The sequence below is a fragment of the Procambarus clarkii genome, chromosome 5, assembly GCF_040958095.1.
Source record: "Procambarus clarkii isolate CNS0578487 chromosome 5, FALCON_Pclarkii_2.0, whole genome shotgun sequence".
Classification (NCBI taxonomy): Eukaryota; Metazoa; Arthropoda; class Malacostraca; order Decapoda; family Cambaridae; genus Procambarus; species Procambarus clarkii.
Window position 1 is genome coordinate 28,496,305 of NC_091154.1, and position 19,767 is coordinate 28,516,071.

General features: G+C 40.8%; 1 protein-coding gene across 3 annotated transcripts in view; it reads right to left on the bottom strand.

Moving 5' to 3' along the window:
* Positions 1-19,767, bottom strand: part of Ndg (Nidogen) — a 142,965-nt gene that overhangs the window by 63,369 nt on the left and 59,829 nt on the right. For all 3 annotated transcript variants that reach the window (XM_045749091.2, XM_069300139.1, XM_069300129.1), the window contains exons 10-15: positions 18,212-18,357; positions 15,118-15,202; positions 12,390-12,465; positions 9,095-9,282; positions 5,027-5,152; positions 2,529-2,687 (exon numbers count right to left, since the gene is read on the bottom strand). In XM_045749091.2, coding sequence (XP_045605047.2) covers positions 2,529-2,687; positions 5,027-5,152; positions 9,095-9,282; positions 12,390-12,465; positions 15,118-15,202; positions 18,212-18,357 — 780 coding nt within the window. The remainder of the gene's footprint in view (positions 1-2,528; positions 2,688-5,026; positions 5,153-9,094; positions 9,283-12,389; positions 12,466-15,117; positions 15,203-18,211; positions 18,358-19,767) is intronic.

The following is a 19,767-nucleotide window of genomic DNA, read 5'->3' on the forward strand; positions in this document are numbered from 1 at the left end:
TCTCGCAAATTCTCGGACGCCTCCGACGCCAGTGTAATTGTTGTATCGCACACAACAAGCATCCCTCTGGATTTTTTTGCGCTTTTCTTTGGGTTTTTAGTGGTTTTGTGACTACAATTTGTAACGCATGATGTCACCAAAGAAGCTGCTTGCTAAAGATAGTGTTGTCAAGAGGAAGAAAGACACAATTACTGTGGATTTGAAGAAGGAAATTATAGCAAAGCATGAGTGTGGTGTCTGTGTGACTGATCTCACAAGGGAGTATGGCAGGTCCTCATCAACAATTTACACCATTAGTAAGGAAATGAGGAGGTAAGGGAGGATGCTGCCTCTTCCACTGAGATCAGGGAAGTGTTGGAAATGTTTGAAAAGGTGAACGCATTCTTGGAAAAGCTGCCGTGATAAAGCAGTGACAACCCGGTGTGTGAACATGTTTAATTAATTTAACACTTTCACAGGTATGTCACTTGAGTGCGACATATTGTTTTCTCTTGAATGCACCCAAATGCCGCGCTCAAGTGTCATTTGAACAAATATTTATAAAATCCAATTCTTATCCGATCGACTTAAGGATAGTATAAACAAGTTTGCCATGAAATTTCTGTTTTCTCTAATAGCCACATAGCCTATTTGGGAGAACTGAATTGTATTGTATCTTCATGGTAAGACTATTGTATTGTTGACACGACGCGTGCAATCGACATTGTTTTTTATTTGGTGCTGGTCTAATCCATCCTTGTGTGACATTTTATACATATGTTCTTTTAGAACATTCTATTGCGAACACACTGGTACAAAAATGAAATACAAACATCAAAAATTAAGGTCAGGACAGTGAAAAGAGAGGCAACACTTCTCAGTGTTGCCTCTCGATCGCCTGAAACGCCTAGCGCACTTGGGGCAAGTTTTTTTGTTTACCACGAGTGTGAAAGTGTGACAATTTGCTGTCTTGTTTTAGGAACATCCTAAAACAAAGAGAAAAGCAATTGTCAATAGATACGTTCTTTGCAAAAGTAGAGAAAAGAAGAGCCAGTGATAGTGAACCACAACCCGGTCCCAGTGGGGTGAAATTCCCAAGAAGAGAGAGAGCCCGCCTGACTCAGGTGGATTCTCCTTCCACACCATAACCCCTCTCCTCCTTTTCACCCCCCCCCCCATCGTCTCCCTCAAGTCAGCAACGACTCTTCATAAGGTAAATTAAACATTAGAACAGTACAACAAAACATTTATAATTACATATGCAGTATTATATTTACATAAAAAAATGTCATACAAGTATGGATGTTTTTGGGAGGGGAATGGATTAAATTTATTTCCTTTATTTTAAATGGGGAAATTTGTTTCTTACAATGAGTTTTCCAGATAACGAGCTCGGTGCCACAACGGATTAAACTCATTAATAGAGGTTCCACTGTGTGTATGTATGTGTATGTATATATATATATATATATATATATATATATATATATATATATATATATTTATATATATATGTTGTACCTAGTAGCCAGAACGTCGCACTCGGCCTACTATGCAAGGGCCAATTTGCCTAATAGGCAAAGTTTTCCTCAATTTATATATTTTTCTAGTTTTTTCTTATGAAATGATAAATCTGTCCATTTCATTATGTATAGGTCAATTTTTTAAAATTTGAGTTAAAACTAATGTAGATATATGACCGAACCTAACCATCCCTACCTAACCTAACCTAACCTGTCTTAACCTAACCTAAACTAACACAACTAAGTCAATAATTTATGTTCCTAATATAATATAATAATATTAATTCAAATAAACTAATTGGAAACGATTCATTGAAAATAAAGAAAATCACACGGCCTATTAGGCAAATCGAGCCTTGCATAGTAGGCCGGGAAGTGAGTTCTGGCTACTAGGTACGACATATATATATATATATATATATATATATAGTGTGAATATAGTGTAATAACAGCAAAAATATTTGTTTATTGTATTATGAACATAATAAATGAATCACTAATATGCACATCATACTTCTGAGTGTAGTGATGGTTCACACATTTTATTATAGAAATATATCACTCTATTGAATAATATTGGTGGAAAAAAAAGAGAAAAAATCAATCGGAGACATTGAAATAATTAGGTAAAATATCTTTGTGGCAACTCCTGCCTGACAACTCCGGTAGAGCAGACCACCATGGGATGTGTACTCTGTCAGTGCCTCAATTTTGCCATACTTCCTTGCCATATTGCAGCCAAAATATGTTACCTAAGATTTTTGTATTTTTTCCAGTGATCAGAAAACACATTTTAACAATCTTAAAAGAAAAACACAAAATTTAGATTTTTTCTTGCACCTAGCAGTGTTGCAGACTATAATCATAAGAGTAGTCCAGGGGGGAAGGTCAATAATTTAATTTGGAACATTTTTAATTTTGTTGCTTTTTTGTGCATGGATGGACATGCATGAACAGTTTATCAATAGCTGCATGTTAGGGGTTAACAAATTCATCAATTTATGTTTACAAGTGTGATGTACTGACCTTGTGCAGCAATTGGGTTACAAGTCTCTCCATCTCCACTGTACCCTGGGAAACACACACATCGAAAACTTCTGACTGCATCATCGTATTGACAATCAGCATAAGGGCTACAAATATCATCATCGACACAGTCACGTTGCTGAACAACTGAAGCCACTTCTGGAGAAGTAAATACTTTACTGGTTAGGCATATTTATGAAATTATTAAAACATTTCATTTTCTCTGTCATGAAAGAGACAGAGAACTCAAACTATCTGAAAATAAAAATATATATTGTTATATGGAAAACTGCACAAAAGACCAGCATTGAATGTAATGAAATGCCAATTTCTAGGTAAGCACCAATGGCTTCCTGAAGCTATTACACTAAATCAGTGCCATACTACTAGGTGTCGAATACTGTTGAATTTATGCCATGAAATTGTTGAGTTTTCTCCCAGTTTTCAGGATGACCAAAAATATACAAAACAACAAGTTTTCCAATGAGTCTCAGCCCCATGGGACTCATAAAGCCCCATGGGGCTCATAAAGCCCCATGGGGCTTTATGTACTGTTTGTACACATAGAATGTCTCCCAAGCCCCTGCCGGGAAAAGTTGAAAGGTCCTCCAGAAGGACACATCCAAGAAACCCAAACACACCCAGAAATGAACACCAGGGAGGAAGAAGAAACTGCACCCCATATCAAACTCAGACAAAGAAACCCCTTACTTTGCAACAGAAAACCCTCCGCAGAAGGAACAAGAGCCCACAAAGGATCAAAGAGATCCAAGGACCCATAGCAAGCTCTCACCCCCCCCCCCCCCCGAGCCCTTGGAAACCACAGCAGAGGGCTCTGGGACATAGTCATCATCAACATCCACTGCTTGGAAGAGAGAAGTGGAGTTCAAGAGAAAGGTTTCAAATGCAGGGCTGGATGAAAAGAACACTCAGAAGCCTCAGCAGGATCAACAGGCTCAATTGCCTCTGTGCCCAAGTTGGAAGAGACAAACCCTGCAGCTGACTATGCCATGTCCCAACCTTGACCTTGTTTCAACCCGGAAACTCTCAGATGCTTTGGGGCCAGAATCAAGGGGAAAAGAACCAGAGGGAATGCACACCATGCCCGACAGGGTAGGAAAAGGAGGTGACGATGGAACCGCAGTTAAATTAACCAGCACCTCCAATTCTGGGTTGCTAAACACCAACCAGGGCTGCTCTGGGGCATCCAACCGGGCAAACAAAGTCATAGATTTAACCACTGCACTGTGCAGAGTGCCTTGTGGTGATGGATCGAGGGTGCACAGTGTCATGTAGCACTTGTAGGTATAGGGAGTGATTCAAAACTCCACCGGGTACATAGGGCTCACATCCTGTGTCTCAGGACTCCTGAAGAAAAAAATTGTCATCTTAGAAAAAAATCTTCAGCATTTTTGATGAAGGGAAGTGAACCCTGTGCACATGCAGCTCCAAGCACACATCACTCCTTCCTCACAAAGCACAAATGTGTGTTGCAACAGCCACAAAGGCAAATCACTACCCCTTAGCTGAAGCAGAACAACGTATGCAGAGCAAAAGGGAACACACCTGACAACGTCTACTATCAGCAAAGAACTAAGGGCAGAGTAGCCGGCTGACGCACTCCGCCTCCCACCTTCCCCTAAGAGAGGGTGGAGATGAGGTGAACAAGTTTGTACTAGCCTAATGATTTTTTGATCATTTGTTTACATTGTTGGGAGAGTTCTTTTGGTGATTCTGATGCATCCATCTTTACTTATAATCAGCAGTGGTCTATTTTGTTTTGCTGACATTTTGTTTGTTTTCTCGGTGGTGGCGAGCATGATGAAAATTCACTTATCATTCATTTTATCATAGTGCCACTGTTCTCTGCACCTCTTTAGATGGAGGTCAGGTTTTGGCTCATTGTCCTCAGTAGGCTTAAAAGAACTGACTGATGGCACCTAGGAGTATGGTACTATATTAGCATTGTAGCTTCAGGGTGCCACAAGGGGCTCATCCCATTAAATCAGATAAAAACAATAAAAGATATTGAAAGAAATAAGTAAAAATATCTTCATGACAACTCCTGCCCCCTAGGCAGGGTTGGGCTGATCACTGAGGGGATGGGGGGGGGGTGAAAACACTGTTAACGCCCATAAATTACCAGACTTCCACTCCATCTAGGTCAAAGTGAATCACATATGATTTTTTCTCATGACCAGGGAAGGAATTTTAACATTTATAAAAAAAACAAATTTTGTTACTTCCTCCCCCCCACACACACACACACCTTGAGGTTGCTAGGGAATAATAGGCATGAAGACCAAATGTTAAGCTACAGACTAATAAATGCTGTAACAATGTGACGGTGCAAACACTGTAAACCTGCCATATCTCATGAGTCTCACTAAACTTCAAAAAGAGAAATCTAGAATTGGAATCTATACTGAATTCCACAATCATTATATAAAATTGAAAAATTCAAAAAAATCTAATTCTATTTAAATATGTAAACTTACCATCATTGCGAACACATACAAGTCCATCTCCAGTAAAACCAGGAAGACAAAAGCACCGGGGTTTTGCCAAGCGAAGTTCACACACAGCATTAGAGTCACAAGGGATTCCTTCACAACTTGCTGCTCCTATTAAATATAGTATCGAGTTTAATAGGCTTCTGTATTAATTTAAGTTTAAACTTTGAAGAAAATGAAGCTTTAATGTTTTATTTGAAAATAATTTATGCAAAGTGTTCATAGTTACAGTACATTATTGTTTTTTGGTTCTAAGTGAACTAATATAGTGAGTTGTTAACAATTAGATGATTAACACTTTTCTATTGCTATACTGCATACACTTGATAATGTTAATCATTTGGGGCCCACCAATGTTGAAGTTAACCAAACATTCAACTTAGCTGAATTTCTTACTTAGAGTGATCAAAAATAACCAATTTACATTTTATTGTACTGTACCATGACCCAGTTACTCCTGCTTTTACCTCACACAGTTCCTTTGTTCTTATGTTCCTATTAACAGACACATGCATTCATCCAATCATTAATAATTACATACATTCATTTATATATGCATTAAATAAAACATACATTGATAAATACTGAATATTCATTATAGGTCTAAATATATTACCCTTATAAATACAGTATATTCTGGCATATAAGTCGACATTTGAAGCCTAAAACACTATCTCCAAAGCAAGTGCACTTGCCTCTGCAGCTCGGATGTCGGTTGCCTTGTTGAAGTTGTTTGTGCCAATTCTAAAGGAAGCAGTGTCTCTGTAATTTGCTTCACACCTTGATGCCAACAGGAGGTGCTCGCCCACTCTTTGAAATCCGCTTGGGCCCTGGCTCTTAGATTTTCGTCCCCCTTTTATCCATTGCTGTTTACAGAGTCTGAAGTGGTGCATTTTCTGTCTTCGTCTAGTTGTCGGCCTATGTCAGATTTACTGATTCTCCGGGGTTGGGGGGGGGGGGATGTCCTATCTGGAAGGGTCATGCCTTCGCTCAGGGTTCTTTCGGTTGTTGTAAGCAAGTAGTGCCAGATTTGAGGATGGCCCCTCCTGTGAAGCCATCAGTGTCTGGTTGGCGCAGTGCTCGCTCTGAGCATCCGTGGGCGTTTTGGGTCATTTCCTCTGGCCTGCGGTGGCATTGGGTGGCTCCTCCTCCTTTGGGGGATTCGGGGCTGGTGGGGCAGGCCTCTTTTCCTGCACGCTGTCGAGTCATTCTGGAGTAGATTTGCTTGGGCGTGGTTGAAACGACGGTAACCCTCAGGGGGGTTTCCTGCCTGTTTCTGGTTCTTAAACAAACGGGACTGTGCGGACTTGTGGTTTATTCTAGACTTGTCCCATCTGAAGCCCTAGGTCTTTTGCCCTTCCTTTTGGATGACAACTCAGCCCCAGGTCCAGATGCTTTTGGAGCCAGGCACTTAGATGGTGTCCCTGGACCTCTGGGATGTGTATTGGCATGTCCCCATTCATCCGGGGTTCAGGGACTGCTCAATTTTGTTGTAGAGAGTTATGCTTACCACTTTCGTTGCCATCCATTTGGCTTGAATCTGACACCTCGCGTGTTCACATGCCTTACCCCAGGTTGTGGTTTGCATCTGTTATGGGTTTGAGTTCTGGCTTACCTCAACAGCTGGCTGGTCTGGGCTCCCAGCCAGTCCGCATGTCTGCTCGCTAGGGATTTGGTTCTTTCCCAGCTCGCCGGGTTCAGGTTCTTGATGAACTGGAGGAAGTCCCATTTAGTCCCCTCTCAGGTTCGGACTTGGCTGGGTCTTGTATGGGGGTCTCGAACCATTTCCTTGTCTCTCCCACCTGCAGTGTTGCTGCAGCTAGTCCCATCTTCAACTAGTTTTGGAGGGCACCAGGGTCACTCATCGACTGCTTGAGCAGCTGTGTGGGAATCTGAACTTCACCGTTCTGGTCTACTCATCGGGTTGGATCTGGCTTTGGCGGCTGTTCTGGTTCCTTCGGAGACATCCTTTCTGCCGCTCTCGCAGGGTTTGGACCCCAGGGGGCCTTGTGTTGGCTGCTGCATCACTGGCTCCCTCTTTTTTTTTGGGGGGGGGGAGGTTTCAATGCCATGACGCCTACTCGAGCCCTCGCTCGATGTGTTCACAGATTTGTCGTCTCTTGGCTGGGGCTCTGTGACCAGTGCTCACCAGGCCGGCCAGGGTCAGTGGGGTCCGTCCTTTTATTGGCTCACAGCACGGTGCGAGAGTTCGAGGCAGTGTGACATTTGCTTCAGAGGGTTCACGTCATTTGCGGATCAATGATTCAGCTCCATTCGGACTGCTTTCTAGTGGTTCATTGTTTGAACCATGGGGATTTGATGCAGTCCTTGGTACTATGGGGCTGGTCGCTTTGGGTGTTTCATCTGATGAGTTCTCAGGGTTTGGCTCTCCAGGCGGTTTATATCCAGGGAGTGTCCAACATCCTGTCGGACGGCCTGTCCCATTTCATTACCCTGTCCACGGAATGGACGGTCAGCGCCGACTTGTTCCATTGGCTCTGCCGGACTGTCAGGTGCCTGGAGGTGGACCTCTTCCCATCAGCCTGGTCGAGGCATATTTCGGTATATGTAGCGCCCTTCCCTGACTGCGAGGCTGTTGGGGGTTGATGAATTTCGACTGGACTGTTCGACGTGGGGTTACCTTTTCCTCTTCTCCCTGGTTTGGTTGTTGCTCCAGGTTCTGGCTCGCTTGGAGACATACCACAGGAGAGTAGTCCTGTTGGCCCCTTGATGGCTGGCCCAGCCTTGGTTTCAGGAGCTGCTTGCTCAGTGTCCGAACCCGAGAGTCTTCTCGTGGCTCCGCCTCTTTTCAGCAGATCGGTCTGGTCTGGTACATGGCTGGTTCGATCTTCTCCTGTTTTCATGTCTGGTCTTTTTGACACGGGTTTATCACCACTTGTATGGTGATCAGGTGGCTTCGTAAGCGAAATGTGCAGAATATTGGATCATGAGTCCTGAGGTACATGATCTTGCATCATGTGACTGCTGGCATCGTCTGCTCGTATCATGTGGCTCGATGCTGTGATTTGATTTCATCACTGTATCCACCAGAACTGCTTATTAGTTTGCTATGGTGCATATAAATGTTGATAGTGATATATATAACGTGTGTGTGTATGTAGCATAATAACAGCAAGAACACTGTTTTTTATCTAAGAATATATGTGTCACTAAATATGAGCCCCATATTTTTGAGAATACTGATGTTTCACACACTTAAGTATATAAATTCCACAATTTACACACTACTGAATAATATTACTGTACTGCAAAACACTAGACATAAAACTATTCACAGACACTGAAATAATTATGTAAAAATGTATTTGGGGGCAGCCCCTGTCACACTCAGCTGTTGGCCGCTAGGCTGACCTTGGATTCTTGTTCTGTGTATAAACTCTCAATATACGACCTTTATGGGTCATTATGGTACACAAAAATGTAGATAATTTATTTATTTATTTATTTATTTATTTATCTATTTATATACAAGAAGGTACATTGGGATTGTGAGGATACATAGCATAGTAATTTCATTCTTGTAAAGCCACTAGTACATGCAGCGTTTCGGGTCCTTAATCTAAGAAACTTATAAGTAGGTAAAATTATATATATATAATATATGTATATAGTGTAATAACAGCAAAATCACCATTTGATTTATCTTAGAATATAATATACGTGTCACCAAATATGAGCTCCATAATTTTGAGTATAGTGATATTCCACACATTTTCCCTACTATATAAATTATTCAGTTTAGCTGAATTTGGATAGGTGAGAGCATACAGTATTTCTAAATAGTTGCACAGTTAAGTTGTTAACACAAATCAGCAATTGATGCATAACAATAATATTGATACATTAGTTCTTCACTTAGGAGTACAGTATTACTGTTCTAGTAACAGTTTTTACTGCTGAACTGAATTCAGGCATGCTATTCTTGTTAGTGGCTTTGTGAGAATGTACCAATTAGTCACAAAAACCTATAATAACACAACCAATTGTACTATATTGTATATAAATATACAAAAATAAATATAAAAAACTCACTTTCACAGATTGCTCCATTTCCAGTAAATCCTGGATTACATGTGCAGGTGAAGCTGCCGGGGTTGTTGACACAGGTGGCATCCACATGGCAGTTGTCTCGTCCTGTGTCACATTCATTTATGTCCAAACAAATCTCTTCATTCAATGTTGCATCGTAAACCTCTTCATGCCCTCGTTCACATACACATCTATGAGGGGGTCAGAGGTGATTATGATACCGAATTACTCTGATTTGACTCTTATAATTTAAATCCAACCTTTGATGTTTTTTCTTCTTAATACACACAAAATACTGTCTCCAAATGGGACTTACTTTATTGTGTAATAAAGAAGGAATACTCCAGTAGTATAGATTAAGAATAGTGAGAGAAAAACAAATTCCAACACCAATGAATTACTCTAGGAAATTACCTTAATACTTAAAGAATGCTGTAAGCAAATAAATTTACACAGGTAAAGAGAATAAAAAATATGATAGAATAAGATAAAAATTAAGGCTTATTTATATCAATCAAGCTATACTGATCTACAATACTACTTTGACATCTTATTGCTGTACTTCAAAAAAAGCCCCCCTCCTAATCGAGTTGGCCACAGCAGAAGTTTCTTCACAAGGTTCTATCACTACACAAACCCGAGTAGTACAGTCAGATTCGTTCTCGACGCCCAATCGAGAATTCTGGGTTTGAATCCTGGATGGGACAGAAATGGTTGGGCATGTTTCCTGTCACCTAATGAACCTATTCATCTAGTAGTAAGTAGGTACTCAGGAGTTAGTCAGCTTGTTGTGGGGTTGCAGCCTGGGGGAAGCAGTAATTTGACCCTGGGGGACCCTCGATAAAAACCTAAAGTACTGTATATGAACACACACTGACTTCCTGTCCCCCCCTGACACAGTGAATAATTATTATTATTATTATAAACCTTCACTTTTTCAAACTCTCTAATCCTTTCCCAGGCTTCCTCTATGCTTTTTTTCAGTTTATTATGCCGCTCTTCCCTTATGAGATACAGGTGTCTGCCTGCCTTTACCTTATGATCTTTCCTTTTCCACCTTTATACACTCATTTTTGTATACAATTCTCAGGCACTCTACTAACATGTCCCTCCATCTCAGTAAATTGTGCTTTATCTACAGCACAACTCCATATTTCATACTCTTCACCACTTGCACTCATACCACATCTATCATATAATTTATCATTGCTATACCCATGACCCATATTTACAGCAGCTGCTTTTATAAATGAGAATTAATTTCAACAAAGTATAAAATAATAAACAAAGCTTCTGTGTGTTTAGTTTTATGTTGTGACCCAATTACTAAAAAAGTTTTCAAAAGAAATTCCTGGCATACAAAGACCCATTCCAAACTCAGTATTTCACCATGCTCCTACACCCAAGCTGACTTACAGGGAGGCCTTTCAACTACATGCAATAGAAAGTTTACCACAACCTGGAAAGCGTGCAATAGGCCAGCGTGAGTGCATTGTTTGTAAGACCACACAAGAGAGGCCACAGAAACATAAATTGGTGCTAACATGGTGTGAAACGTGTGCCGTCCCTTTGTGTCATATCAAGTGCTTCAGAGAGTATCACACTCTCCAGGACTTCTAAATGTCTAATAATGGTGCAAAAACCTGTCCATATTGAGTGAGTGCATGTATATATTGATGAAAAACTGGAATACATATTATATTTTTAGTTAATGAAAACATTTGTGTGTGCATAATTGTGACACAAATAAGTGAGTGTGTATTGAATGTATGTAAGTTGTATTATAATACAACATCAAATGATAATATATTGAATAATATCAGTGAAAACAATTGTGGTAAAATATGTCATATACACTGTTAATAATGCCCCGAAAATAAATTTGTGGCACTCTGGCTGCTTGAATGATGCACGTGACGCCGCTAGGATGCACACTGCATGAGTGAGAAAATGTTATGACGTCATCATCAGATTTCTTGGCTCATTCACATCATTGGTAAGTAAAATTATTTTTTTTTCCCTGTGGTTAGGGAACACATTTGAACACATAAGAGGCGATAAGAAAATTCACTTTCACAAACAGAGTGGTAAACAGTTGGAACAAGTTAGGTGGAGGCCAAAACCATCAGTAATTTCAAAGAGTTATATGACAGAGAGTGCTGGGAAGACGGACACCACGAGCGTAGCTCTCATCATGTAACAACACTTAGGTAATTACAAGAAAAAAAATAAAACTTTGATTTTTTTCTTGCATACAGCAGTGTTGATGGCTATTAATAGCTGAGCCCCCCAGGGGTTAATTAACTGAATTTATACAGTTATTCAACTGTATAAATCTCTGATGCACCCCCCATTTGGCTTACTGCATCCAGGCATGGAGACTTCACTCTCAGGACATAGCTGCTCTGGAGAAAGTGCAACACCAGGTAACAAAAGTCATTCCAGAGCTAAGTCATCTCTCGTATCAAGAACAGTTGAGGGTCACAGGCTTATGAAGACTGCAAACCTGGCATAACAGGGCAGATCTCGTTGAAACTTTTAAAATACTGAACAAGTTGGAGGATGTCAATCCCGACAATTTCTTCAAAGGTCAGATGAAACCTTTGATCCTTGTTTGTGTTACAAGCTCAACAAACCTTAATGTAGGACTGAGAACAGGAGATTATTTTTCACCCACAGAGTTATAAACCCATAAAACTGCTTACCCGCCAAAGCCACAAACTCCAAAACTCTGTTAGGTTTTAAAATCCACCTGGAAAGAATCAAGGCAAATGGGTGGGGACCCTTGACAAGCCACCAGCTTCCTATTCTCATCAAGGCAATTAGTGTTAATGACCCTTGGGTAAATCAGGTAAACTTCAAGTTCAGAAAGTCTCTGGAATGCACCTCAATCTTTCCCATACTTCTTTGATACAGTACACACTAATTTCTCATCCTTGAAAACATTATCCAGGAATGCATTCTCATACAAATCAAGGGTTTATTAGGCTGCAGACCCAAATATACAACACACACACACACACTACATTGTAATAAACCTTAGACATGTAAAGTTCATAGAATATCTATTCAGATAACATACAGTACAGTATACATATCGCCCAAAAATTTAATAATAAAGCAAAATATCTATTTATTGGAAGATTTGATCTAGATCTTGGACATTTGTATTTGTTTTCTTATTCTTATCTTTAAGGAGTAGGCCTTTGGTATACTGAATGAATAAACTAATCCTTTTATTAGCAGTTCAAGTTGTTTATAATTTTCAAGGATAGAAAATACAAATATAATGACATACCTAAAAGTATCACCATCAACAACACACTGGCTGTTTTGTCCACACTCCTGCCGTCCCTCAACACATGGGTCCACCTCTAAGAAAAGATAATGGTAATGTTATATACAACTGCTTTTCAGTTTCAGTATATCATGTAATATTTACTACTGAATATGATACAAGACAAATGTGGCCTAAACCTGTCGCTGACTCTGAGGATCAACATCCTGCAGCTAGGTCTCTGACTAGGCCTCTTGGTTGGTGGTCTGGTTAACCAATCAGTGGATGATGCAGCAAAACACATCACTAATCTGAACCTCTTAGAAGGATTCATGGAAAAAAATGACTGGGTTCGGACACTGAGCAAGCAGCATAGTAATGAAGCCCGGGGGCAGTCACCAAAGAGCCAAAAGATTCACCATTCCCATGGAGACTCCAACACCATCAGAACCCAGAGCAGCAGCCGGCCCGGAAGGAGGGGGGAAGCAGAGGCATATGAACCGCCCACCTTGCCCAGTCCAGTCGAAGGCAGTACTGCGACGACCCCATGATCAGATAATGGCACCGCAGAAGACGATGAATGTTCCGAGCCAGTGCAAAGAAGAGGTAAATATCCTGGTGCCAGAACATTTGACAAAACAGGTAACGGCATTGATGGCCCACTTTGAGGAAATGGCCAGGAGCTGGGACAGACTGTCAACAGAAGACTGGACACACCCCACAAGGTGAACCACAGAGAACCAACTCCAAGAACCCAGCAGAGAAATCCATAGAGGCCAGCTCCAAAAAGGCCCAAGCCAAGTGTGTGAAAACATACAGAGCCAGATTCAGGCCAAACAGAAGAACCTGAAAGTGGTAAGCCTGCCACCCCATGACAAAATCCTATCCAATTCCTGAACCTCGGGTGTATAGGGACATGCAAAGAAGCGACCCAGAGGTTCAGGGAAATCATCCAAGTACCTACCACAAGAGGAAGATAGATCAAAGACAGGGTGGTCATCCACAAAAAGAGGCAAGAAATAAACTGAACCAGCCTCAACAACTGAAGGAGGAACTAGAGATCTGGCAAGTCCCATTTTGGGACCAAGAAATGGTGGAAGACCCACCAAAGAGATAAAGATGTTTTAACTACGCCTGAAGCAACCCAACTCGAGGTGACCCAGTGGAGATGAGGAGTGGAAGCCTGTCTGAACAGCCCCAAATCAGTGAAGAGATTTGGGGCTATACCAACAACCAACACCACTACATGATGACAGAAAACAGCCAAAAAAGCCCACGAACTATGAGACGAGGCAAACTGAGTGAGCTGCTCCCCCCCCCCCACTCCCTCTACCCACAGACTCATCAAAGGGGCATACTAGAAAAGCCTGGTACAAGTTCCGACGCTCTGACCAGACACAGAAGAACCAGTCAAGGTTAAGTGCCTGTTGCCTGGCCACCAATTCCAATGATGGCTTACACCCAACTAACAACAGGTGCAGCCACCACCCACCCAAACTGCCTCGAAGTATAATAAAAACTCTACCTAATACATTATGCAGGTCTTGAATAGGCCAAGAAGAAAAAGTGATGAAGGACAAAAATTGAGCAAATGCATCCACAGGGAAGAGGAGTGGAAAGAAGAAGTGGAAAGGAGGAGTGGAAAGAAGGAATGGAAATGAGGAGTGGAATATGGGCAAGGGCCCAAGCCAAATCAAAACACAATGCCAGCACAGCCTACTGACACAAGGAGCACAGAGAAAAATGCAGCCACTACGTCCTCCAGAAGGGGCACACAAAGCTTACGGAGAGCCACAGACAATGCACACTGGGGCCAGAATGACAGAGAGGGCACCTGACGCACACTATCATCAGAGGAGAACTGAAGATGGAACAGCTGGCTGACCTCTGGTTGCCTCCCTCCTCCTCTCATACACGGGAAAGGTGGGGCAAATGAGCTGGCGCTAGTTTCAGGAAATTTTGATCATTTATTTAGATTGTTAAGGGAGTTCTATAGGTGTTTCTGGAGGCTGCAGTGTGTTTCAAAACCAGCAGTGGTTTGTTTTGTTTCTCTGAGTTTCTGGGTGCCTTCCTTGGTGGTGGCATAAACTAATAATTTAAAATATAAATGCCACTGCTCCCTGTGCCTCTGTGAGGGGTCCAGGTTCTGGCTCTTGGTCTCCGGTAGGCCACAGAACTCTGCAACTGATGGAACGTAGCAGTATGAACCATTATCAGATAGTAGCTTTAAGGATCCACAAGGGCCTCCCCCCCCCACCACAGAAAAATTACTCTCCATCTAATTACAGTAATTACATACAGTATATAGTATTTGAATTTTTTACAAAACCACTAATCATAAAATCTTAAATTTTAAGCATATGCAAAACTAATTAACAATGAGTGTCAGCCACCTAACTGGTGACTTTGGTCAAAGTGAGCGAGTTATTGCCAGCACAGCTGAATGTAAGGCTAACAAAATTTATAATACAGTATCATAAATTAAAGACATATGTAATATAAAGAATAAGACAAATTTTGAAGTACATATTTGAAATAACATAAAAGATGGTGCAGATGATGAGTCACAATAATATGGCTGATGATGACCAAACTAAACATTAGAAGATTGAGTAACAATGACGTTTCGGTCTGTCCTGGTCCAGGACAGACCGAAAAGTCATCATTTCTCCATTTTCTGATGTGTAGTTTGGTCATCATACCCAATGTTTACACAAACTGTTATTAGCAGCACTGATCCTTAACTCACCTTCAAGAGGAGCCACCTTGGCGGAGAGAGCATAGCGGACAATCTCCTCTGGAGCATCATACTGAATGAAGATGTTTTCAGCCACCTGTCTCAAAATAATAAATAAAATTCTTATGCAGTAATTATACCAAACTGAATAATATATGGTTCATTTGCATAAAGGCAATTGAGGAAATATCCCTGGGCCGGCATATTTTATCATGCCCTGTGGTTAATTTAACCCTTTAACTGTGCATATCAACCAGAGTCATTACATCATTGGTGCATACATCAGTCAAAGATGGCTTTAGGTCAAGATTTACAAGAGTTAAAAAGATTAAAGATTTTATTAAGATTTAAAACTCCTGTGGGCACATGGGGCTATCACATCTGCTTCCTCAGGCCTCCAATAAACAGATGCCATCTGGGAAAAATTTGTGGGCACCCTTCCTGGGTGTGAGAGTCTCAGTACTAACACAGTAAGGTACACAGCAGCAGTATAAATGCAGTTATACTTGCTGCTAGGCTAGGCAGTAAATGAGACATGTCAAGTTTTGTGAAATTATATGATAAAGGCGCGACATTTATTTTATACCAAAACAGAGATGCAGAACTGAAAAATGAGATTGGTTCAACAATTAGTTATGAACGGGCCAGAGACCAAAAAACAAAAATGGAATCAATATGGGAAGAGGCCAAACCCTCAAATATACCAACATTACAAAGACGCTAGAAACAACTACAAAGCCGTGAAAAAAGAGATAGAAAGAAATTTAGAGAAAAGGATAATGGACAAATGTAAAACAGAACCTGGTCTATTCTATAAATTCATTAAAAGCAAATTGCAGGTAAAGGATAAAATTCAAAGGTTGAAAATGGGAAACAGATTCATGGAAAATGAAAAGGAAATGTGTGAAGCATTAAAAAACAGTTCCAAAGTGTGTTTGTGCAAAATTAAATTTTCACAGAACCAGACACAATAGGAATTCAAAAGAACAACATAGAGCACATAGAGGTGTCTAGAGACAAAGTGGAAAATATGTTCGAGGAGCTAAGTAGAACAAAGCATTGGCTATACAATAAACAAATAGTTTTGCTGTTATTACACTATATACACACACACGTTAAATATAAGCATATGAATGTTTTGTTCACCATAGCAAACCACTAAGTTAGTATGGTGAGTCCAGACAACAAGAGTGGGCTGCCACACCCAGTCAACAGACGGTACCACCCTCCCTCCTTCAACACCTTACTTGCCATCATTCCTCCTCCCACAATACTGTTTGTGCTTTTATTACATTATATACACACATTATATGCAGTATAAGTATCTACCTGTTTTATTCACCATAACTGTACAACTAAGCTGGTATGCTGTCCAAACAGCATAGTGGCCACTATACACTGCATGACACATCACACACCAGTCAACAGATGACTCTACCTCCCTCACCAAAATGGCTCCTTCCAACATACTCCATTTGCTGTTATTACACTATATGCACACACATTATATATTAGTATCTACATTTGTGTTCACCATAGTGAACCACTAAGCTGGTATGATGAGTCCAGACAATAACAGGTTGCCTCACAGAGTCAGCAGGTGATGCCACCTCTCCCTCCCTCCCTCACTAAGATTACTCCACCCACCATACTATGCACATCGCTAATTCTCTCCACAATCCTGCTATTATCAGAATCCTGTCACTAAATCCTGTAAATAAATAATTTTCCGCAAATTTATTTTGTAAAGGAACATGAGAAGTCATTTGAAGATTCTTAGATGGATGAAACAATGGCAGTGTGCTGTGGCTAGCACTGTGAACATCTTGAACAGCTGCTGCCTCTGGGGTTCTTCACTGTTTTTCTTCTCTGTGGGTAGATAACTTCAGGCAGCCAATAGAGCTCCCCACACAAAACCACTGTTGATTGTAATGACACACAGTTTCTGGGTGAGCCCTAGAGATGCCATGATACCCTCCCTCTGGTTGGCAGTTTTCATTATTCAAAGAATAATGAAAACAAAAGTACAAAAGTAAAGTACAAAGAACTGTATGGTGGTGGCCTGACTTACCCAGGCTGGCTTTCCCTTTCCCCCTGCTTGGGGTGGAGCTATTGAGTGGAGGGTTGATTGGATGAAGTTTTACTTGAATGTTTGCTTTCTGGGGGAGTTCTTTTGTGCTTGTGATGACATAGGTCACACTTTTCAACCAGACAGTATTCTCTTTTGATTCACCTACCTTTCTGGGTGCCTTCTCTGGTTGATGGAAAGATGACATATTTTAAATGTAGAGTGTTCATGGGTTATTGCTCCCTTCGCCTCTCTGAAGGGGGCCATATTTTGGCTCATGATCCCAGTAGGCTTACAAAGAACTCTGCGATTGATGACACTCAAGTAGTATGGCATTTAGTCAGTAAGATAGCTTCAGAGAGCCTCCAGGGCTCACCAAGAAAAAGATGTTTCATTACATTTAACACTGGATTTTTACATGCACCACAGAGTTGTCACATCAAAAAACTGGAAAAGGTACAAAAACATGCCACTAAGTGGCTCCCAAAACTGAAGGACAAGAGCTACAAGGAGAGGTTAGAGGCATTAAATATGCAAAAACTATAAGATAGAAGAAAAAGAGGTGATATGATCACTACGTACATAATAGTAACAGGAATTGATGAAATTGATAGGGAAGAATTCCTGAGACCCGGAACTTCAAGAACAAGAGGTCATAGATTTAAACTAACGAAACAAAGTTGCCGGAGAAATATAAGAAAATTCTATTTTGTAAACAGAGTAGTAGACGGTTGGAACAAGTTAGGTGAGAAGGTGGTGGAGGCCAAAACCGTCAGTAATTTCAAAGCGTTATATGACAAAGAGTGCTGGGAAGACAGGACACCACGAGCATAGCTCTCATCCTGTAACTACACCTAGGTAATTACACTTTGGTAATTACATTAAACAGCTTTGCAGTACAGTAGTAAAAAATAACATTAATCAAACTAAATAAAAAATAAGGGATATATAATAAATAAGATGTTTTATTACAAACAAATATGAAAACACAATAACAAAGATAAGCAAACTATTTTTATATAGTGTAAAAAACATTACCTTCAGTCTAAGTGTATCTTGCTCATCTGGACCTCGATCCTTCCATGTACACTCATTGTAGTCAATAATAGTTTCAACAGAGAAAGGCGTGTCAATGTTTTGTCCCTTCAGACGAAATACTCTGCTAGATCGTGCCCTCTGCTGGCCTGCATAGTAAAATGTGAAAATATTTATCAGAGATAAAGATTTAAAACTCAGCATTGTTTATAATTTATTTATTTATATATATACAATGGGTTTATGAGAGTACATAGCATTAATGTTTTAACATTCTTGTAAAGCCACTGTCAGAGAATGGTCTCTCAAGATTCTCCCACAGCTGACTTGAATGGCATTGCAGTGCACAGTGCACTGATCTTGTGCACAAGCCTATCTCTCTTAACCCTAGTTAGTGACTTAGCATGTTGGGTATCTCCAGAATGCCCACTTAACCAGGAACACTTTCATAATACGGAGGCTGCCGTATGTCCAGGCAGGAAATAGATACAGGGAAGTTAAGCATACTTGCCACCAAGGGTCAGTGAGTACATTGGCTGGTGCCAGCGTGAGAGATGCCTGCGAGGCAACAGTGTGACCCTGAGGTCAACCTCAACCTCAATTGAGGAGATTCCAACGATCAACGTGGAGCAGGACCAGGTGAAGCTAGTCTGAGAAGAGACCCTCAAGGACTCTAACTTGACCTTGCACCCAGGCCCTGTATGGTTGCTCTTGTATTTTCTATTCTGCAAATTCCGACAGCTTCGTGAAGCGTCTGCCAGATGTACATTGGTGACGTATGCATTGCAGTCATGAAAGCAAAGAAGAAAACCCCCACATCTGGTGCCAAACGTGATTGGCTTAGTTGGAACCTATGAGCTAGGTTGTACAGTAAAATTTCGCACTTAAATTTTCCCTGAAAATTCAAAAGTGACAAGCAGTATTCAAGATGTGGGGGTTTTCTTTTTTGCTTTCACGACTGCAATGCGTATGTCACCAATGTACATCTGGCAGACGCTTCACAAAGCTGTCGAAATTTGCAGAATAGAAAATACAAGAGCAACCGTACAGGGCCTGGGAGCAAGGTTGAGTTAGAGTCCTTGAGGGTCTCTTCTCAGACTAGCTTCACCTGGTCCTGCTCCACGTTGATCATTGGAATCTCCTCAATGATTTAACACTTTAAGGGTCTCCCAGGGTCCTCATCACATTTATAGTTTAGTGAATATAGGCAACTCGGTGTTGAAGACACCTAAAGCTGAAGGTTTGAATAATGTTGGCAGTATTCAGAAGTGGTTCAATGGAAACACCGCATAAAGCTTAACAGTAGTTTATTTACTAACTTAACCACTAATACAAAGGGTGCTTGATTTACTTTAGATTGGTGTCAGAAAAGCTATGGTTGCATTAGCGAGACTCTTGACGTCTGGCTAATCGACTCGTATCCACTCGTGGAGTAACACCTAACTTAACACAGTTGACAGACAATCATTAACACGGCAACCTAACTGTTGGTATGCAAAGGGATCACAAGAGTTCCAACCGGATACTCGGGTAATGATGATATGCAATAAATCACAAAT